Genomic DNA, 19,766 nt, shown 5'->3' on the forward strand with positions numbered 1-19,766 from the left:
TAAGGTAGGCCAGTCAGTGTCTCACACCTGCTCTACCTTTAAATATGATCAGTCTAATCGAATCTTTGCCTCAATAACCCTACCCCATTCTCTCCCTGTACTAATTGACACCTTTGTAGTTTAGATGCTTGCCAAACTCCACAGCTCCATGGAATAGTAAATTTTAAAGATTCACAACTTGTTAATGAAATTACTTGCGTAATTTTATTCAATAGTTAATATATAATAAGAGACGTAATGAAATTTAGAGTTAACAGTACTGAATTAGTGTTCCAGTGGAACTTGTTTTCAGGGAGGACAGATAATTCAGTTCAGCCTAATTAATAATTGAGTTATATAACATGAAAACAAGACCTTCAGCTGAACTTGTCCATGCTGACTAAGTTGCCTATCTGAGCAAATTCCATTTGCTTGCATTTAGCCCGTACCCTTTTGCCAAAATTGTAATGCATTGCAATTGTTCCCGCCTTTACCATTGGCAGTTATTTCCACATACCTAGGCCTGCGTCGACATTTTGTTCGTCTGGTCCCTTCTACATCCTTCATCTTAAACCTATGCCCTATAATTTAAGACCCTGGGGTAAATAATTGTGACCATCCACACTGTCTATGCCCCTCATGATTGATTCAGATCCTCTTTTAAAATCCCTCGGTTTTCCTGTTGTCCGCCGTCCACACATGTACCGTGAACCAGTGGCCAGCGCTGCTTCTGAGGCTGACAGTGTGACATGTTTACACAACAAGGGCGAAGGGGAAAAGTGTCGGGCAACAGTTTTAACGGGGTTGCGATGTGTTTTATTTCATGTTGTGTGTGTGTGTATTGTTTGTGGTTAAGTTTAAAGCCGGCATTTGCAAACGAACCACGTCGATGTACTTACTACAGCCCGGATGGTTCACCCCCGGCCCCGGCCCCAGCGCGGCGCGACGCCTGTGCCCCCGGCTCGGCTCGGCTCAGCCGCGCTCTCCAGTACGGGGCGCCCCGCTACGCCAGCCTTACCTTGCCGAAGTGCGCGGCCCAGTGCAGCGGGGTCCAGCCGTAGAAGTTGTCCTCTAGGCCGACGTCGGCGGGCGCCGAGGCGTCAAGCAACGAGCGCAAAGCCGCAACGTCGCCGTCTCTGCAAGCCCGGTGCAGCGGGAAGCGCAGCGACAACAGCTCCTCACTGGAAAAGCCCCGCTCGCAGGCCGCCATAGCAGCGCTGGGCTCGACAGAGGCGACTACACTCTCCGCTCGGCGCCGCGCTTTGCTCACGGCCTCCAGCCCGCCCGGCCACACAAAGGACGGCTGCGCACAAAGCCCGCGGCGGAGTGGTGCCAACAACGCCCGGACCGGTGCAACTGCAAAACTCAAACTCACGTCAACGCAAAACCCGGACCGGAGTCTGTCCATTCCCGACATGGATGCTGCCGGAGATCAAGTTCAAGTCCAAGTTCAAGTGAGTTTATTGTCATGTGTCCCTGTATAGGACAACGAAATTCTTGCTTTGCTTCAGCACACAGAACATAGTAGGCATTTACTACAAAACAGATAAGTGTGTCCATATACCATAATATATATATACACACACGAATAAATAAAGTGATAAAGTGCAAATAACAGAAAATGGGTTATTAATAATCAGAAGGTACACAAAAATGCTTTAGAAAATCAGCGGGTGCAGCAGCATCTATGGAGCGAAGGAAATAGGTAACGTTTCAGGCCGAAACCCTTCTTCAGACTGATAGGGGATGGCGGGGAGAAGATTAATAATCAGAGTTTTGTCCGAGCCAGGTTTAATAGCCTGATGGCTGTGGGGAAGTAGCTATTCCTGAACCTGGTTGTTGCAGTCTTCAAGCTCCTGTACCTGGACACAGAATGCTGGAGTCAGACAGCATCTTCAGCAAAAACAAAACATATTTATCTAGAATATATTACCTTTAACTACCAGGACAATTGAACACATGAGTTGAGTTGAGGTACGGTGTAAAGCTTTTGTTGAATGCTAACCAGTCAACAGAAAGGCAATTGTTGGGGGGGTTGCACATAAGGTCATCAGGTCAAAGGGTGTGACTCACGGGGCAGCTCAATCCTCCTGGAGGACATGGCAGCCTCGGCATACACTGTTAACACACGAAAGTGGTGAATCTCTGGAATTCTCTGCCACAGAAGGTAGTTGAGGCCAGTTCATTGGCTATATTTAAGAGGGAGCTAGATGTGGCCCTTGTGGCTAAAGGGATCAGGGGGTATGGAGAGAAGGCAGGTACAGGATACTGAGTTGGATGATCAGCCATGATCATATTGAATGGCGGTGCAGGCTCAAAGGGCCGAATGGCCTACTCCTGCACCTATTTTCTATGTTTCTAAATGCGTACTTTCTCACCAGTTACAAACCACCGAAATGGTACATTTTTGCGCTATAAATAATTGTGGGTTGCTGAGCGGTCTGAAACAAATGCTCTAGTATCTTTGCTCTGCACCCGAGCACCAAGGTGTAAGCGGCCGAAGGAGCGCATCCCTCGGGGCAGCCCCCACTCTCGCTGTGGGGTCAGTGCTGTCCGGCCACGGCCGCCCGCCGCCCCATCTCCCCCTGTGTGGCCGCACTGTGATGGGCTGTGGGTCAGAAACGCCCACACATGGGGCCCGGTGGAGCGGGGCTGCGGCTCCGGGCAGCGGGCACACGGGGACGAAAACCCGGCAACATCCCAGTCACCTGCAGCAGAGTTGTGGACGGTCTAGTCCTTCTGCCCACCCAGAGTCACTGACCATGCAGCACCAACACCCCAACCTCCTCCTTCCCCCCCCCCACCCACCTCCTCTCCCCCCCCCCCCCCACCCACCTCCTCCCCCCCCCCCCCCACCCACCTCCTCCCCCCCCCCCCACCCACCTCCTCCTCCACCCCCCTCCGACCTCCTCTCCTCCCCCCGACCTCCTCCTCTCCTCCCCCCGACCTCCTGCTCCCCTCCCCCTGACATCCTCACCTCAAAAATGTGATATTCTCAAGATCAGAACTTTAATATTATTGTATTACTAGACTAAGTGGCACCCGTTGGGTCCCATGCTCACACGGAAGGGCTGGTCCCCAGACGCAATATTCCACATCTCCACCAATTCCAATATTGGTGGCCAGTGGGGGGGGGGGGGCTTTCTGGAGCGCTAGTATGGGTGTTGTTGGCTGCAGGGACTACTGGTCTCCAGAGGGCTAGTATGGACATTGTGGGCCAAATGGATTCTTGGGGTGCAGCTCAGTCCCTCAAGCCTGATGTGCTGGCAGCTCACTCACGGCTATTCCTTGAACTTCTATTTCAAGCAGAGTGCAAGGCCACCAAATTCAAATCCATTTCCTACCATTTCAAGCAGGGTGCAAGGCCACCAAATTCAAGTGCAGTTTAATACCTCTTCGAGCAGGGTGCAAGGCTACAAAATTCAAGTGCAGTTTCATTCCACTTCAAGCAGGGTGCAAGGCCACCAAATTCAGGTTCAGTTTCCTACCACTTCAAGCAGGGTGCAAGGCCACTATATTCAGTTTCCTACCACTTCAAGGAGCGTGCAAGGCCACCAAATTCAAGTGCAGTTTCATACCATTTCAAGGAGGGTGCAAGGCCACCAAATTCAAATGTCGTTTCATACCATTTCATGCAGGGTGCAACGACACCACATTCAAATGCAGTTTCATACCATTTCATGCAGGGTGCAAGGCCACCACATTCAAATGCAGTTTTATACTATTTCAAGCAGGGTGAAACCACCAATAAAAACCACCATAAAACCACACAAAACACCACACTCACAGTTCAGTAGACATTCAGTGTGTTCAGTTGATTCACAGCTCAGACAGAGTTGTGACCTCTCCCTCCCCCATCATGCAGAGACTGAGTCACACCCCCACTTCCGGGTTTTATAATCCCTCCCCCTCCCACCGGAAAAGGTGTGGCCTTCATGGCGTGATTGACAGGAGAGAGATTCTCAACATTTTTTAAACACTAATAACACTTTTGTTTTTCATTGATGGGAAGAATCCTCTGCACCTGATGAGCGGAGGGGGGCTGAGTAAGATGACCAAAAATCACAGCCGTAAGTGGTAGCATTTTATCTAAAATCAATATAGTGCAAACAGGAAGTTGTCAAGTTTAGACAAACAACCATTTGCAGGCAGTGCCTTTTCACTTCAACCCAAACCCCCCAAGCAACCATTTGCAGGCAGTGCCTTTTCACTTCAACCCAAACCCACCAAGCAACCATTTGCAGGCAGCGCCTTTTCACTTCAACCCAAACCCACCAAGCAACCATTTGCAGGCAGTGCCTTTTCACTTCAACCCAACCCCCCCACACAACCATTTGCAGGCAGAGCCTTTTTACTTCAACCCAAACCCCCCAAGCAACCATTTGCAGGCAGTGCCTTTTCACTTCAAACCAAACCCCCCAAGCAACCATTTGCAGGCAGTGCCTTTTTACTTCAAACCAACCATAATTTCATTTTTAAAACAACATTAAGGGCACTCACTGTTGAGTAGACATGTGTTCAGTGTTATTCAGAGCTCAGAGAGACGTGACCCTCTGGCTTCCTCCATCTTGCAGAGACTGAGTGAGGCACACCACTTCCTGGTTTTATAGTCACTCTCCCTCCCTCCAGCAGGGGCAGCAGAGAGAATGGCAAATTATTTAAAAACATTAATATCTCTCTGATTTTTCATTGATGGAAAACATCCTCCGGTCCCGGAGTGACCCTTGTGGCTAAGGGGATCAGAGGGTATGGAGAGAAGGCAGGTACGGGGTACTGAGTTGGATGATCAGCCATGATCATATTGAATGGCAGTGCAGGCTCGGAGGGCCGAATGGCCTACTCCTGCACCTAATTTCTATGTTTCTATGTTAAGGCGGAGGGGGGCTCTGAGCGAGGTGGCCAAAAATGAGAGCCATAGGTGGTGGCGTTCTCTCGGAAATCACAGCACAGCGAGCAAAAAGCAGTCAAGATCAGACTTTTAGTAATATAGATTTAAGGACCAGAGGAACGTTTGATTCTCATCCTCCATTAGGTCAAGTAAGGTTACAACAAGCGGGTGGAGAAGATGCTCAAAGGCAAGGTCTAAGGAGAAGGTTGTTACAGATTGAAGCCATTGGGATAAAAACTACTGAGGGCCACTTGTCACTGGACTATGAATGTTGCCTGCAGTTGCTCTTTTTTTTGGCTTCTCATTTCATACATTAGACTTTCAAGGAACAAAGAGTCAGAAGCAGAAGGGAAGTGAATGCTGGTAGAGGAAGATTGGAGACCAGAAAGGAGAAATAGAAAAACAAGCACTCAAAGAGAGACAAGAAGTTGACTAGATTCTTAAAACTTCTGAGCAAACACCACAGAGAACGACCAAAGTCCATCCCCAGTGACATGTCTCTAGCATCCACAGTATCCCAGTGTTGGCCTTACTACCTGCCACGGGTATTCACTTTGGCTATCCTGACAGCAGTGTACATCCCACACCAAGCCGATGCTAAGCTTGCTCTTGAGGAACCACAGAGTGTCGCCAATAGTTTTGAAACAAAATTCCCTGAGGCTTTGTTCATAATAACCGGGTGTCTTCAATTGGAACAACCTCGAGCATGCTAGCAAAATATTATCAGCATGTCTCCAGTCCAACCAGAAACCCAAACATGTCTGCCACTGTTATACAACCATCAAAACAGACAAGAAATGTATCTACAAGAGACGCAGAGTCATTAAGGATGCCAAGAGGGAATTCCAGACCAAGCTAGAGTCTCGAGGCAATGACACACATACCTGTACATTGTGACATGCTTGCTCTCCACTGCGAGCTACAAAGCAAAGGCGGGCGTATCGCTGGAAGCAACGGGTCCCTCCCTGATGTGATCAATGCACTCTTTGCCTGCTTTGAACAGAAGGTCGGTGGGTGAATGTCAAGAGTGCTTAATTGTCACATGTACCAAAACGGAACAATGAAATTCTTACTTGCAGCAGCACAACAGATTTGTAAGAAGAAGGGTTTCGGCCCGAAACGTCGCCTATTTCCTTCGCTCCATAGATGCTGCTGCACCCGCTGAGTTCCTCCAGCAATTTTGTGTACCTTCGATATTCCAGCATCTGCAGTTCCCTTTTGAACAGATTTGTAAACACAGCTTAGTTTAATTTAGTGATTCAACGCAGAAACAGGCCCTTCGGCCCACCAGGATGTCACTGGCTAGCACATTAACACTATCCTACACACACTAGGGACAATTTACATTTATAGCAAGCCAATTAACCTATAAACCTGTACATCTTTGGAATGTGGGAGGAAACCAAAGATCTTGGACAAAACCCACACGGTCACGGGGAGAACGTACAAACTCCGTACATATAGCACCCGTAGTCTGGATCGAACCCGGGTCTCTGGTGCTGTAAGCAATGTAAGGCAGCAACTCTACCGCTGCGCCACCGTGCCGCCCCATTTTGGTACATGTGACAATTAAACACCATGGACACTTGATAGTTCTCAATAGAGAATATAATAAACAAACAAAATATTTTCAATGAATAGAAGAAACAATGTAGTGCAAAACAAAATAAAGCCCAAAGTCCCGAGTGCAACCAAGGCAGTTCGTAGTTCTAAGTTTAGTTGGAGTTCGTAGTGTTCAATAGCGATGATTCTGGGGAAGTAGCTGTTCCTGAACCTAGAACCCATACCTTCTCAGAATGCAGGAGTGAAATGAGAGTGTGGCCAGGATGGTGTGGGTCCATGATGATGCTGGCTGCACCTCCTATACATCCCTTTGATGGTGGGGAGGTCAGAACATGAGATGGACCAGGCAATGCTCACCACTTTTTATAATCTCCTTCATCCCAGGGCATTTGAGCTGCCAAACCAGGCCATGATGCAACAGTCAATATACCCTCTACTGTACACCTGGATAAATTCCAAAGCGTATTCGTCAGCATACTTCAATCCTTTAAGGAAGTATAGGCGTTGATGATGTTTCTTTTTGATTGCATCAATGTGCTGGGTCCAGAACAGATCTTCAGAGATATGCATGCCCAGGAACTAGAGGTTGTTGGCTCTCTCCACCACCGACCTGTCGATGAAGACAGATTGTGGATCCTCAGCCCTCCTCTTTGAAAGTCAACAATCTGTTTCTTGATTTTACTGATGTCGAGAGGAAGGTTGTTGTTCATTCAGACGATAGGGACCATTCAATCAGACAATAGGTTATTTGAGGAAGTCTGGTTTCTGGGAGAAATGTCTGTGAATAAAAGCAAAGTTGATTGGTGGACGTGGGGGGAAGTTTCATGAAGGGAGGAGGGTCTACTGCAAATCTGTGATTCTGTGGGATGGGGTCTGTGAAGCTTGCCAGGAGGGCTGACTCTGTGGGTTGCAGGGTTTGATGGGTGGGCACGGAACCGGAGGAACATAGGGTAGACTCTAGGGAGGTGGGCACAAGAAGCTGGAGTAACTCAGCAGGACAGGCAGCATCTCTGGAGAGAAGGAATGGGTGACGTTTCGGGTCGAGACCCTTCTACAGACTGGTTAGGGATAAGGGAAATGAGACATATAGACGGTGATGTGGAGAGATAAAGAACAATGAATGAAAGATATGCAAAAAAGTAACAATCATGAAGGAAACGGGCCATTGTAAGCTGTTTGTAGGGTGAAAATGAGAAGCTGGTGCAACTTGAATGGGGGAGTGATAGAGAGTGAGGGAATGCCGGGGCTACCTGAAGCAGGGGCCGTGGAACGTTTTTGAAAGTGGGGGGGCTGAGCGATCACTGATCACTGGCCTCGGAGGTACCCGGTGATGGTGCGGAGCGACCGAGCAGGGGGAGGGTGGCACAATTATTATTTTGTTTTGTTGCTCGACCTCCAAAAACTGGGGGATAATACAGGCCATCCCCCAACTCAAAAAGTGGGGGATATATCCTACACGTTTCGGGTCTTTGCAGTCTTTGCAGGAAGCAGATGAGATGGGTATGCGGGCTGGGTCAATTGAAGGTCAGCGTAATGGGCCCTTCAGGAAATGGCGTTAGGATCTACTGGATGGGGCAGGGGGGAAAGGGGATTGGCTCCTTGATTAGTGCAGGTGTCAGAGGTTATGGGGAGAAGGCAACAGAATGGGGTTAGGAGGGAGAGATAGATCAGCCATGATTGAATACCGGAGCAGACTTGATGGACCGAATGGCTTAATTCTACTATTCCTTATGACCTTAAGGGGGAGAGGTTCTGTGGAGATGGGAGGGGCTCAGAGGATGGGCTCTGAGAATCTGTGGGGATGGGGCGGATCTCTAGAACGGAGTCAAGAGTATCTTTGTCAAGAACTGTCAGAAGAGGGCGGGAGTGGGCTGGATCTGCTGGGAGGGGATTCGATCTCTTCTTGCATGATGAGGGGGGGCGGGGTCAGTGATAAGGTGGGCGGACTCTGTGAAGAGGGGGCGGGGTCTAGGAGGGGGGGCTGTGCCTATGTGGAAGGGCGGGGTCTGCAAGGAGGGGGCGGGGTCTGCGGTGAGAGGGCGGGGTCTGCGGTGAGGGGGCGGGTTGTGCGGGGTGTGCGGTGAGGGGCGGGGTCTGCGGTGAGGGGGCGGGTTGTGCGGTGAGGGGGCGGGTTGTGCGGTGAGGGGGCGGGGTGTGCGGTGAGGGGCGGGTCTAATAAGGTAGGCGGTGCCTGCGTGGAGGGTGCCTGTGCGGGGGCAGGGCCTACGTGGAGGGGGCGGGGTCTGTGATGAAGGACCTGCGGTGAGGGGGCGGGGTCTGCGGTGAGGGGGCGAGGTCTACGATGAGGGGGCGGGGTCTGCGGCGAGGGGGCTGGGTCTGCGATGAGGGGGCGGGGTCTGCGGCGAGGGGGCGGGGTCTGCGATGAGGGGGCGGGGTCTGCAGAGGGGCGGGGTCTGCGATGAGGGGGCTGGGTCTGCGATGAGGGGGCGGGGTCTGCGACGAGGGTGCGGGGTCAGCGGTGATGGGCGGGGTTTGCGGTGAGGGGGCGGGGTCTGCGACGAGGGGGCGGGGTCTGCGACGAGGGGGCGGGGTCTGCGGTGAGGGGCGTGGTGTGCGGTGAGGGGGCGGGGTCTGCGGCGGAGGGGCGTGGTGTGCGGTGAGGGGGCGGGGTGTGCGGCGAGGGGGCGGGGTGTGCGGCGAGGGGGCGGGGTGTGCGGTGAGGGGGCGGGGTGTGCGGCGAGGGGGCGGGGTGTGCGGTGAGGGGGTTGGGCATACGGAGCGGACGGCGCTAGGGGGCGTCAGCAGCGATGGGCTGTCGAAGCAGCGAGGGTCGGGGATAATCAGTGCGCTCGGCCGACTCTCCGTCTGCCATGCTGGGCAGCCCGGAGTAGCTCCGGTGAAGCAGAGGCTGTGGCTCGGGGAGCCGGCAGCCAGCGCCCGGCCCGCGGCCGCCATGAGCTCGGCCGAGCAGACGGTGACCTGGCTCATCAGCCTCGGGGTACTCGAGTCCCCCAAGAAGAGCGTGTCGGACCCCGAGGCCTTCCTGCGGGCCGTGCTCCGGGATGGGGTGGCTCTCTGCCGGCTGCTGGAGCGGCTGGTGCCGGGCTCGGTGCAGCGGGTGAGTGAGCGGGGCTCTTCCCGAACCCGACATCCCCTCAAGCCCCCCACGCCAGGCAGCTCCCATCCCAGATGGACCATCACCCAGACAACCCGCCCCTCTCCCTAGACACTACCTATACCAGACACACCACCATCCCCACACCCAGACAATCCTCAACGCCGCTATCAACCCCATCTAGATACCATCACCCCTAACCCAGATTCTTCCCCGGCCCGAGGCACATCCCGCCCTAGCCCTCCCCACCCCATGGGTATCCCACCTCCAGACCAAGGTACCACCCATCCAGACACCACCATCCCCAACCCAGATAACCCATCCCCACCCCTAGGCACATCCCTCCCTCGCTACCACCTATCCCAAACCTACTCCACCTACATGCACCTCATCCCAGACACACATTCACAGGCACTTTCAATCGCAGACATAGCACCCCCATTCAATCATCCTGAAGAAGGGTCCCAACCCGAAATGTCACCTATCCATATTCTGTAGTGATGCTGCCTGACCTGCTGAGTTATTCCAGCACTTGTCATTTTTTTTTGGTAAATTAGGTTATTTCGTGAATTTTAATGACACATAGTTTCCATCCTAATTAACGTGGATCCTGGAATGATTGAGGATTGGCCTTGGCTATGGAAGTGAGAATTGGAGGATAAAATGTCTCCTTGCCCACTTCCCCCGAATAACACAAATGCATTTTCCAAGCCTTGTTCGGTTAAATGTTTTTATTTAATTTTGTTGCATTGTGTAAGCAATGTGTGGAGACTGATGGCCTCAATGCCCTGTTGTGTGATACAAAAAACTTAAAATTCAATAATAAAAACAGAAATTGTTAGAAACACTCAGCAGCTTAAGCTGCAGTTTTAATTTTGATTTCAGATTTCCAGCACTGGCAATTCTTGCATTGGAATTTCACAATGTCAAGGTCACTCAGATGCCTTGAATCTGGTTAAGGACCTTTTGAATGGTGGTTATTGCTGCAATGTGGAAAGTTTTGCAATCAGTTTACATAATGAGATAATGACTGATTAGCTTTATTTGCTGGTGTTTTGTTGGATAAAAATAGACCAGGAGACGGAATAATTTCACTCTCCTTTTGGAAACAGTGGCCATAAGATCTTGTAGGTCCATTGTTCTAACATGTAAGCAGAAACTCTGACAGCACTGCATTAGAATGTTGGCCTGGAATTTGCTGCAGGTCTCCGGAGAGAGCTGGAATCCCAAACTTTCTGACTCGGGCACAAGTATGGTTGCAAAGCCATGATTTGACACCTTGACTAGAAGTGTGTGATCCCAGGATGAGTCAGCATCACTCCAGCATGTTGATTCACCTGCCTGAATCTTCCAAAGCAATCACTTGATAAAATCTACATAGAACATAGAATAGTACATCATAGGAACGGGTCCTTCAACCCGCAATGTTTGTGCCGAAAATGATGTCTACCTAAACTGATTTCACCTGACAGTACTTAGTCATTGAGTGATACAGTGTGGAAACCAGCCCTTTGGCCCAACTCGCCAACACCGCCAACAATATCCCAGCTACACTAGTCCCACTTGCCTGCGATTGCCGGTCCATATCCCTCCAAACCTGTCCTATCCATGTACCTGTCTAACTATTTCTTAAACGATGGGATAGTCCCAGCCTCAACTACCTCCTCTGGCAGCTTGTTCCGTACACCCGCCACCTTTTGTATGAAAAAGTTACCCCTCAGATTCCTATTAAATCTTTTCCCTTCACCTTGAACCTATGTCCTCTGGTCCTCAATTCCCCTACTCTGGGCAAAAGACTCTGCATCTACCCGATCTATTCCTCTCATGATTTTGTACACCTCTATAAGATTTCCCCTCATCCTGCATTCCATGGAATAGAGACCCAGCCTACTCAACCTCTCCCTATAGCTCACACCCTCTAGTCCTGGCAACATCCTTGTAGATCTTTTCTGAACCCTTTCAAGCTTGACAATATCTATAACGTGGTGCCCAGAACTAAACACAATATTCTAAATGCAGTCTCACCAACGTCTTATACAACAGCAACATGATCTCCCAAGTCTGAAGAAGGGTCTCAATCAGAAACGTCACTCATTCCTTCTCTCCAGCGATGCTGCCTCACCCGCTGAGTTACTCCAGCATTTTGTGTCTACCTTCGATTTAAACCAGCATCTGCAGTTCTTTCTTACACGTGTTGACCTCACAACTTCTTTACTCAATACTCTGACTGATGAAGGCCAAAGTGCCAAAAACCTTTTTGTCCACCTTATCTACCTGCAACTTCAAGGAACCATGCACCTGCACTCCTAGATCCCTCTGCTCTACAACACTACACAGAGGAGTAACATTACCGTGTAGGTCCTGCCCTTGTTTGACTTGCCCTGCATATCTCCATTAAACATTTCTCTCACTGTATAACTATGCTCTCTAATGTTCGACACTTCCACCATGGGGGGGAAAAAGGTTCTCACTGTCTGCCCTATCTTTGCCTCTCATAATAATTTCTATACTTTTATCAAGTCTTTCCTCAACCTCCGGCATTCCAGATAAAACAATCCAAGTCTATCTAACCTCTACTCCACTGCGAAATCTCTTCAAGGTATGCCTACCTTGAAGAAGTTCTCCTCCTCTCTCCGGAGACAGTTTCACAACCTCCTCTCTAACTGCTCCCTCTCTGTAATCCCTCCTGCCCTCCAACTAAGCCTATTTCCTTCGCTCCATAGATGCTGCTGCACCCGCTGAGTTTCTCCAGCCTTTTTGTGTACCTTCTATCTAACCTCTGCCTGTAGCCGAAGCCCTCTCATCTAGGCAGCATTCTGGTAAACCTCTGCCCCCTCTTGAAAGCCTCCACAACCAACTGTAATGGGGTGACCAGAGCTGCATGCAAAAAAATGTGGCCTAGCCAAAGTCATTGTGCTGGAGATAAAGTGAAGCGGAAAAGTAAATGAGAGACAAGAATAAGAAGCCCAGAGAAATATTGACCATCTGAGTATTGATGAAGCAGGAAAAGTGAGAAATCAGGAAAGGATTGTTAACTGGATGAAGAATTCTGCTCTTTAAAAAAGGCAAGAACTAGACAGCTACCCAAAAGTGGAAGCAGGTTTGAACTTTAATTTATTTTAAGAGTTGAGAAACAAAGTGCTTGGTATAAATGGATCATATCAGAGGACAATTCAACAGGTCTCTTTGCTGAGGAGCAGTCAGCCAATTGAAGGAATATTTCTCAGTGTTGCCCAGTGTTATGTAGGTACCAAAAATCTTAATGTGTTGAATTGAACCCTTTTGGGTCTGATCTCCATACTTTCAACATTTGTTAAAATTGTGTGTAACATTAATTTCTGTTTGTTGGTAATTTAAAAAATAGAACACAATCTTTACTTCCTTGGATGCTGTTGTCAAATATTTAAGTAACTGCATGAATCGGGTTAATTCATCTGTTTGTATGAGGCATATTCGGTTAATGGCGATGACTGGTTTAACCAGTTTTGAAATTGCCTCACCGGAGGATGGTTAGCGATTATTGATCAGCAATGAGCTTCGAATCATTTATATCTGACTGGATATTAATGTTCCGGACCAAACTGGAGGCGCAGGTGGATGCTCACCTGCGTTGGCGGGGCTACAAGGAGGAACTGGGTAGCATAAGTGGCCATGACGCACCATTTCTGGATGATCTCAATGCCTTTTATGCATACTTTGAATGATTTCAGACTCTCGAGACCAATGATCTCAGTCTCTTGAGACCAATGTCAGAGCATCCTTCAAGAGGGTGATTCGAGCCCTGATGGCATACATGGCCAAGTGTTAAAGATGTGTATGGACCAATTGGTCTGAGTATTCAAGGACATCTTCTGTCTCTCGCTTTGTGTTCTAAGGTTCCCACCTACATCAGAAGGGCATCTATTTTAAGGTGCCCAGAAGAGCACAGTAATAGACAATAGGTGCAGGAGTAGGCCATTCGGCCCTTCTAGCCAGCACCGCCATTCACTATGATCATGGCTGATCATCCACCCCTTCTCACCATATCCCCTGACTCCGCTATCTTTAAGAGCTCTATCTAACTGTGCCTTGAAAGCAACCAGGGAATTGGCCTCCATAGCCTTTTGAGGTAGAGAATTCCACAGATTCACAACTCTCTGGGTGAAAAAGGTTTTTCATCATCTCCGGTCTGAATGGCCAGCCCCCTAATTCTTAAACTGTGGCCCTTGATGCTGGACTCCCGCAATTACTACCTCTATTACTACAATCTGGCAGCACTTCCATTAGTGTAACAAAGTGCCTAGAGCTTGGTTATGGCACTAATCACCTCCTTCAGAAATGACCTCGAGCTGCTTCAATTTGCCTGTGGCCACAGCAGGTCAGCAGCGGATTCTATTTCATTGGCTTTCCACTCTCGTCTGGACCATTCGGAAACATAAAGGTCAGGCTGTAGTTCATCGATCGCAGCTCAGCGTTCAACATAGTCATCCCCTCTAAACTTAATAACATTGGCAGACCTAAATCGGTAACAGTATCTCCTTGCTGACCATCAATACTGGTGAACCTGTGTGCTTAGCCCCCTGTTCTACTCTTTGCACCCATGGCTGTGGGGCTAAGCATAGCTCCAGTGCCATTTCTAAATTTGCTAACAAATGTGGTTGACCGAATCATGAGTGGTGATTAGTCAGCGGTCTCCTGGAGAGCCTTGATCTACTGCACTCTGCCTACTGTCACAACAGGTCCATGGCAAATGCCATCTCTCTGGCCCTGCACTCATTGCTGGAACTTCTAGATAACAAGAACACCTACATCAGATTCCTCTTTATTAATCATAACCACCTTCACCATAATTACAACCAAACTCATCTCCAAATGCTTGGACCTCGGCGTCAGCACTCCATCTTTGTCACTGGATCCTTGACTTTCTGACCCGTTGATCACTACACCTAACACATTAATTCTGGGTTAATAACATGGTGTCAAGACAAGGACCTCTCCCTTGATGTCAATGACAAAGGAGCTAGTTATTGACTTAAGGAAGCAAGGTGTATATGCCACAATCAGCATCAATAGTGCTGAAGTGGAGATGGTTGAGAGCTTCAAGTTCCTCGGTGTAAATATCACCAATGATATGTCCTGGATCAATCACATTGAAGCTATGGCCAAGAAAGCACAACAACACCTACTTCCTCAGAGTAATAAGGACGTTTGGCATATTTGTAATGACTCTTACAAGTTTTTACAGATGTACACCAGAAAGCATCCTTTTAGGATGCCTCACAGCTTGATTTGGCAACAACTTTGTCCAAGATTGCAAGAAATTGCAGAGAGTTGTGTATGTCGTCCAGTCCATCACACAGATCAACCTCCTGATCATTGAATCCATCTATAAAGTTGCCTCGGGAAAGGAGCCCACAATCAAGGACCATGTTCACCCAGGTTGTTCCCTCTTTCGTCTCCCATCGGGCGGAATATACAAAAACACGAGAGCACGCACCATCAGTTTTGGATCCCCAGGAGAATGATCCCCAGGAATGATGGAGAGACTGTGATCTGAGTTGCTAATCTTTTGGTAATTCTTCCCTGCTGTTAACAGACTACTGAATGGTCTTCCCATAAAGTAGTTTGCAAGGCCAATATTCCAAACTATCTCATTGTGGACCTTGAACTTTTTCTTTGTAACGGTAATGCTGTAGCACTATATTCTGCAGTCTGGTATTTTTCTTCTTTGCAGTACCTGTTATGCTTGTGTATGGCTTGATCGTTTACACTTGAATGGAGAGCATGCAAATAAAGTCTTTCACTGTGCCTTGGTACACGCAAGGAAAATAAATCAATACCAAAGCCAATACCACCTTGAAGTTTATAGTTACCTGCATACTCTTTAACAAATGTCTAGTGATGCATTGTAGAAAGTATCCTGGTTGCATCTTGGACTGGTGCAGCAATTCCAATGCACAGGACACAACACTGCAGAAAGTGGTGGACCCTTCATGGAATCAGCCCTCCCCACCATCAAAGCATGTACATCAGGGTGGCATGATGACGCAGTGGTAGTGTTGGAGCCTTACAGCGCCAGAGACCCAGGTTCCACCATCCGGATCATGCCTTTATGGAGTTTGCACACTCTCCCCATGACCTGCATGGGTTTTCTCTGCGATCTCTGTTTACCTCCCACACTCCAAAGCCGTATGGGTTTGTAGGTTAATTGGCTTGGTATTAATGTAAATTGTTCCTAGTGTGTATAGGACAGCGTTAGTTTGCAGGGATCGCTGGTCATTGCGGACTCGGTGGGCTGAAGGGCTTATTTCCGCGCTGTATCTCTAAACTAAAATAAATGAGGCGCTGCTTCAAGGTGGGGGCATCTATCTAGAAAGATCCCTATCATCTGGGCTGTGCCATATTCTCACTGATACCATCGGGAAGTAGATATTTAAGCCTGAAGTCTCTTACCACCAGGTCCAGGAAAACCCACTTTCCTACAACCTTTGTGTTCTTGAACTGATGTGCAAAACCCTAACCCCACCTTTGCAACCAAACATCTCTTGCACTCCCATGGATTTTTTTTCCTAATGTGTATTTTTATACTATTGTCTTGTTTTATTTGCACAATCCTTTTCTGTACCTTGTCTTGTGGATTTTATGTATAATTTGTGTATTGTCTGAGTCTCTGCCTGTGGTGCTGCTGTGAACAAGATGTTTATTGTAACTGTACCTCACCATACTTGTGCGTTTGGCAATAAACTACATAACCATTAAACCATTACCCCACTCCTTCCTGACCACCCACCACCACCCCTACCAGATCACCTCGGCCTCCGTCCACTCACCTGCCTTCCCCTGGCCCCAGCCCCCATCCTTGCCGTATGTTCACCATCTCCCCCCCCCCCCCCCCCTCTGGTACCGAATGGTCTGTCCTCTGCAGAGGCCTAACTTTTTGTTCCCCTCCGACCCCACGTTCCATGTCCGCCACGATGTAGAGCTCTTCTTCTGTCGCCTCCGCATCCAAGCGTTTTTCCATGGGAAGGAGTCCTCACCCCCTAGTGATGACTGCTTCTCCCGTCTCCAACGGACCCCCTCTTCTTGGATTCCCCCTCATGGCCATCTACCTGCTTTAGACCGTTTCATTTTAAACCACTGGCGGGACATCAACCGCCTCAACTTTTCCACTCCCCTTTCTCACTCTAACGTCTCCCCCCCTGAACGTACAACCCTTCACTCACTTTGCATCAACCCTGACTGGGTGATCAAACCTGCCGACAAGGGAGGTGCCGTAGCGGTCTCGTGCGCTGACCTCTACCGGTCTGAGGCCAGGCGCCAACTCTCAGACACCTCCTCCTACTTATCCTCGGACCATGACACCACAGATGAGCACCAGGCCATTATCTCAAACACTATCACTGACTTCATCAATTCCGACTCCCTGCCCTCCCAAGCCTCCAACCTCATTGTTCCCCAGCCCCGCATGGACCGATTTTACCTTCACCCCAAAATCCACAAACCTGACTGTCCTGGCAGATCCATTGTTTCTGCTTGTTCGTGTCCCACCGAACTTAATTCCACATACCTCGACTCCATCCTATCTCCCCCCCCCCCCCCGGTCAAATCCCTCCCTACCTATGTCCAAGACACCTCGCACGCTCTTCATTTCCTCCATGACTTTCACTCCCTCATCTTCACCATGGATGTCCAGTCACTCTACACCTCCACCAGGAGGGTTTTAAAGCCCTCCGTTTCTTCCTCGACTGCAGAACCAACCAATCCCCGACTACTAATACTCTTCTCCGGTATCGGAGCTGGTCTTTACCCTCAACAACTTTTCCTTTGACTCCTCCCATTTCCTCTAAATCCAAGGCGTAGCTATGGGCTCTGCCTGCCCTCTTTATAGAGTACGTTGAACAATCCTTGTTCGAGGCGTACCGTGGCCCTATCCCCGAACTCTACCTCCACTACATTGACGACTGCATTGGAGACACCTCCTGCACCTATGCAGAACTCACTGACTTCATCCATTTCACCACTAACTTTCATCTGGCACTCAAATTCACCTGGACCATTTCCGACAATGTATCTGCATGCTTTTTGTGGCATTTGATGGCCACAAATTGTCTCTCTCATTATGTTTCACCATCTCCTTGGAAGGACCATGTTTCAAAAGCAGTTCACCAGCTGTGATGTGCTACGCAATGTTAAGTGGTTAGGTTTGGAGGTTAGGTCATGACTTTTTGTGGAGTTTGGCAGTCGTCTTGTTTTAAAGCTGAGAAAAATGATACCTGAAAGAATAATTCTTGGGAATGGTGCGGGGACCATCATCCATTGTTGGTGCGCCTATGGTCTGAGTTGCTAGTCTTTTCAATCCAGCATCATAACTGCTAGCATGTGATTTTGTCCCTTCAGTTTGTGTTTGGCCTCATAACAGTTCAGGAGGCCACAGACAGATGAGACTAGGAGTGAATCGAGATTAAATTGGCATGCAACTAGGATCTTTGGGTCACTACTGCAGATTGACTGCTGGTGCACTACAAAGTGGTTATTGAATCTGCATTTGGTGTCTCCACACTAGAGGAGACTACATTGCAAACTCTGAATAGATTGGAAGTGCAAGCAAATCCCAGCTTCACCTGGGAAGTGTATCTAGGTTGTAGGATGGTGGGAAGGGAGGAGATGGAAGGACAGGTATCCAATCTCCTGTGGCTGCATGGGAAAGTGTAATAAGACAAGGACTATGGTGGGATGGGAAAAGCAGATCAGGGAGTCACAAAGGGAGTGCTTGCTTCATGGTGTGGCTGTGGAAGCGGAAGTGTTATACTGAACGATTAAAGTTCATAGGTTACAGGAGCAGAATCAGGCCATTCAGCCCATCACGTCTGTACCGTCATTCAATCATGGTGTTCTATCTTTCCCTCTACTGCCTTCTCCCCATAACCCCTGACAAACTTTCTTCTTTTAAAATGTTTACATTTTCTCTGTATATTGGAAGATTGAAGTCATCATCATCATCAGTTTGCCTCACCAGTTCTTTCCCTAGTCACTGGTCCCATGCCTCACTCTGACTACTGTGTGAGATTGAACCAGATATTAACACCCTTGCCAAATTTAATCTGGACGTGATGTGGTCCAACGTTCAAGTTCCCTGACCACCTACTGCCACCCCTGAACACTTCCCTGACTGTCCCATCTGCAGCTGTAACAGGATGTTATGCATTCTTGAAAGTGGTGTGGATGTCGGAATGTAGTTACACTGAATCTGGAAAATTAGAGGAGGCTTTTGTTTTAAATGTGCAAAATTTGGAATAGGATCTTGCCTAATACACTTTCCACCCTGGGTATCCGACATTTTGCTGAGTGCAGGTTGCTAATTGCTTTAAGAGATGATGATATTCGCAGTTTGTGTTTTAATTCTATCCTAATTTTGTTTGTATTCCACAGATACACCAGGACCCCAAATCAGAGATGGAATGTCTGAATAACATCAAAGAGTTTCTGAAAGCCTGTGGGGCGCTTCGAGTTGAGGTGAGCATGTGATGCACTCAGTGTGTGAAAGATATTATTTTTTTGTGATGTGGATGTCACTAGTAAATTCAGTGTTTGTTAATTATCCTTGGGTCGCGCATCAGATAATCCTGGAGCTCTGTTATCTTGAACCTGAGAATTGTAAAGATCCTTTCCCAGTGTTCTTGGGTTGAGTGTTCAAGAATTTAGACACAATGCAGGAACATGAGGCTCCAAGTTAAGATGATGTGCCATTCCCTGTGTCTGATGTCCTTTGTGCTAAATCTTCTCTGTGTTGGAGGTACTTTGGTTGCTGAGAGTGCAATGCATCAGGTTCTGTGTGTGTGGGGGGGGGGGGGGGGGAGCTTGAAAGGGCACGGAATCCTTCATTGGAATTTAATGAACAATAATGGAGAGAATCCAGAGAAGTGATCGATGAAAGAAGTGAAATATCTGGGGAATTGAGGGGGCAGAGGTACGGAACTGGGTGTAACTACGAGTTTGGTGGCAGTACAGCTGAGCAATGGACATGTGTAATGTGGGGAAGGCCAGAGTGAGTGTGGTGGGGAGGGGGGGGGGAACTATTGATTCACCTCAACAAGAATCATTGATCATTCTGCATAATATCTCCTCAGGCTTGAGGTTTTGTAAGATAACATCTCACTTGCCCTGGGATATTTTCACTTGTGATATTTAGTTGTATGAAGCGTACAGTGCTGGCTAATGCATGGAAGCACAGCCTGGTTGTGCTATCTGCACAATTGGTGGGGCAGTGCAGAGGGGTCAGGG

General features: G+C 48.7%; 2 protein-coding genes across 6 annotated transcripts in view; one reads left to right on the plus strand and one right to left on the minus strand.

Annotated features, from left to right (window-relative positions):
- ankrd10 (ankyrin repeat domain 10) overlaps positions 1-1,278 on the minus strand; it is a 59,378-nt gene extending 58,100 nt beyond the window's left edge. The window contains exon 1 of one of the 2 annotated variants that reach the window (XM_033023149.1): positions 998-1,278. In XM_033023149.1, the coding sequence (XP_032879040.1) occupies positions 998-1,189 (192 nt within the window). In that variant the 5' untranslated portion in view covers positions 1,190-1,278. The remainder of the gene's footprint in view (positions 1-997) is intronic. The other variant, XM_033023152.1, reaches the window with a different exon arrangement.
- Positions 1,279-2,230: 952 nt separating this feature from the next.
- arhgef7 (Rho guanine nucleotide exchange factor 7) overlaps positions 2,231-19,766 on the plus strand; it is a 100,194-nt gene continuing 82,658 nt past the window's right edge. For 2 of the 4 annotated variants that reach the window (XM_033023148.1, XM_033023146.1), the window contains exons 1-3: positions 2,231-2,237; positions 9,194-9,509; positions 18,915-18,998. In XM_033023148.1, the coding sequence (XP_032879039.1) occupies positions 9,345-9,509; positions 18,915-18,998 (249 nt within the window). In that variant the 5' untranslated portion in view covers positions 2,231-2,237; positions 9,194-9,344. Of the gene's footprint in view, positions 2,238-9,179; positions 9,510-18,914; positions 18,999-19,766 lie in introns of those variants that run through there. The other 2 variants (XM_033023147.1, XR_004412388.1) reach the window with 2 other exon arrangements.

The sequence above is a fragment of the Amblyraja radiata genome, chromosome 6, assembly GCF_010909765.2.
Source record: "Amblyraja radiata isolate CabotCenter1 chromosome 6, sAmbRad1.1.pri, whole genome shotgun sequence".
Classification (NCBI taxonomy): Eukaryota; Metazoa; Chordata; class Chondrichthyes; order Rajiformes; family Rajidae; genus Amblyraja; species Amblyraja radiata.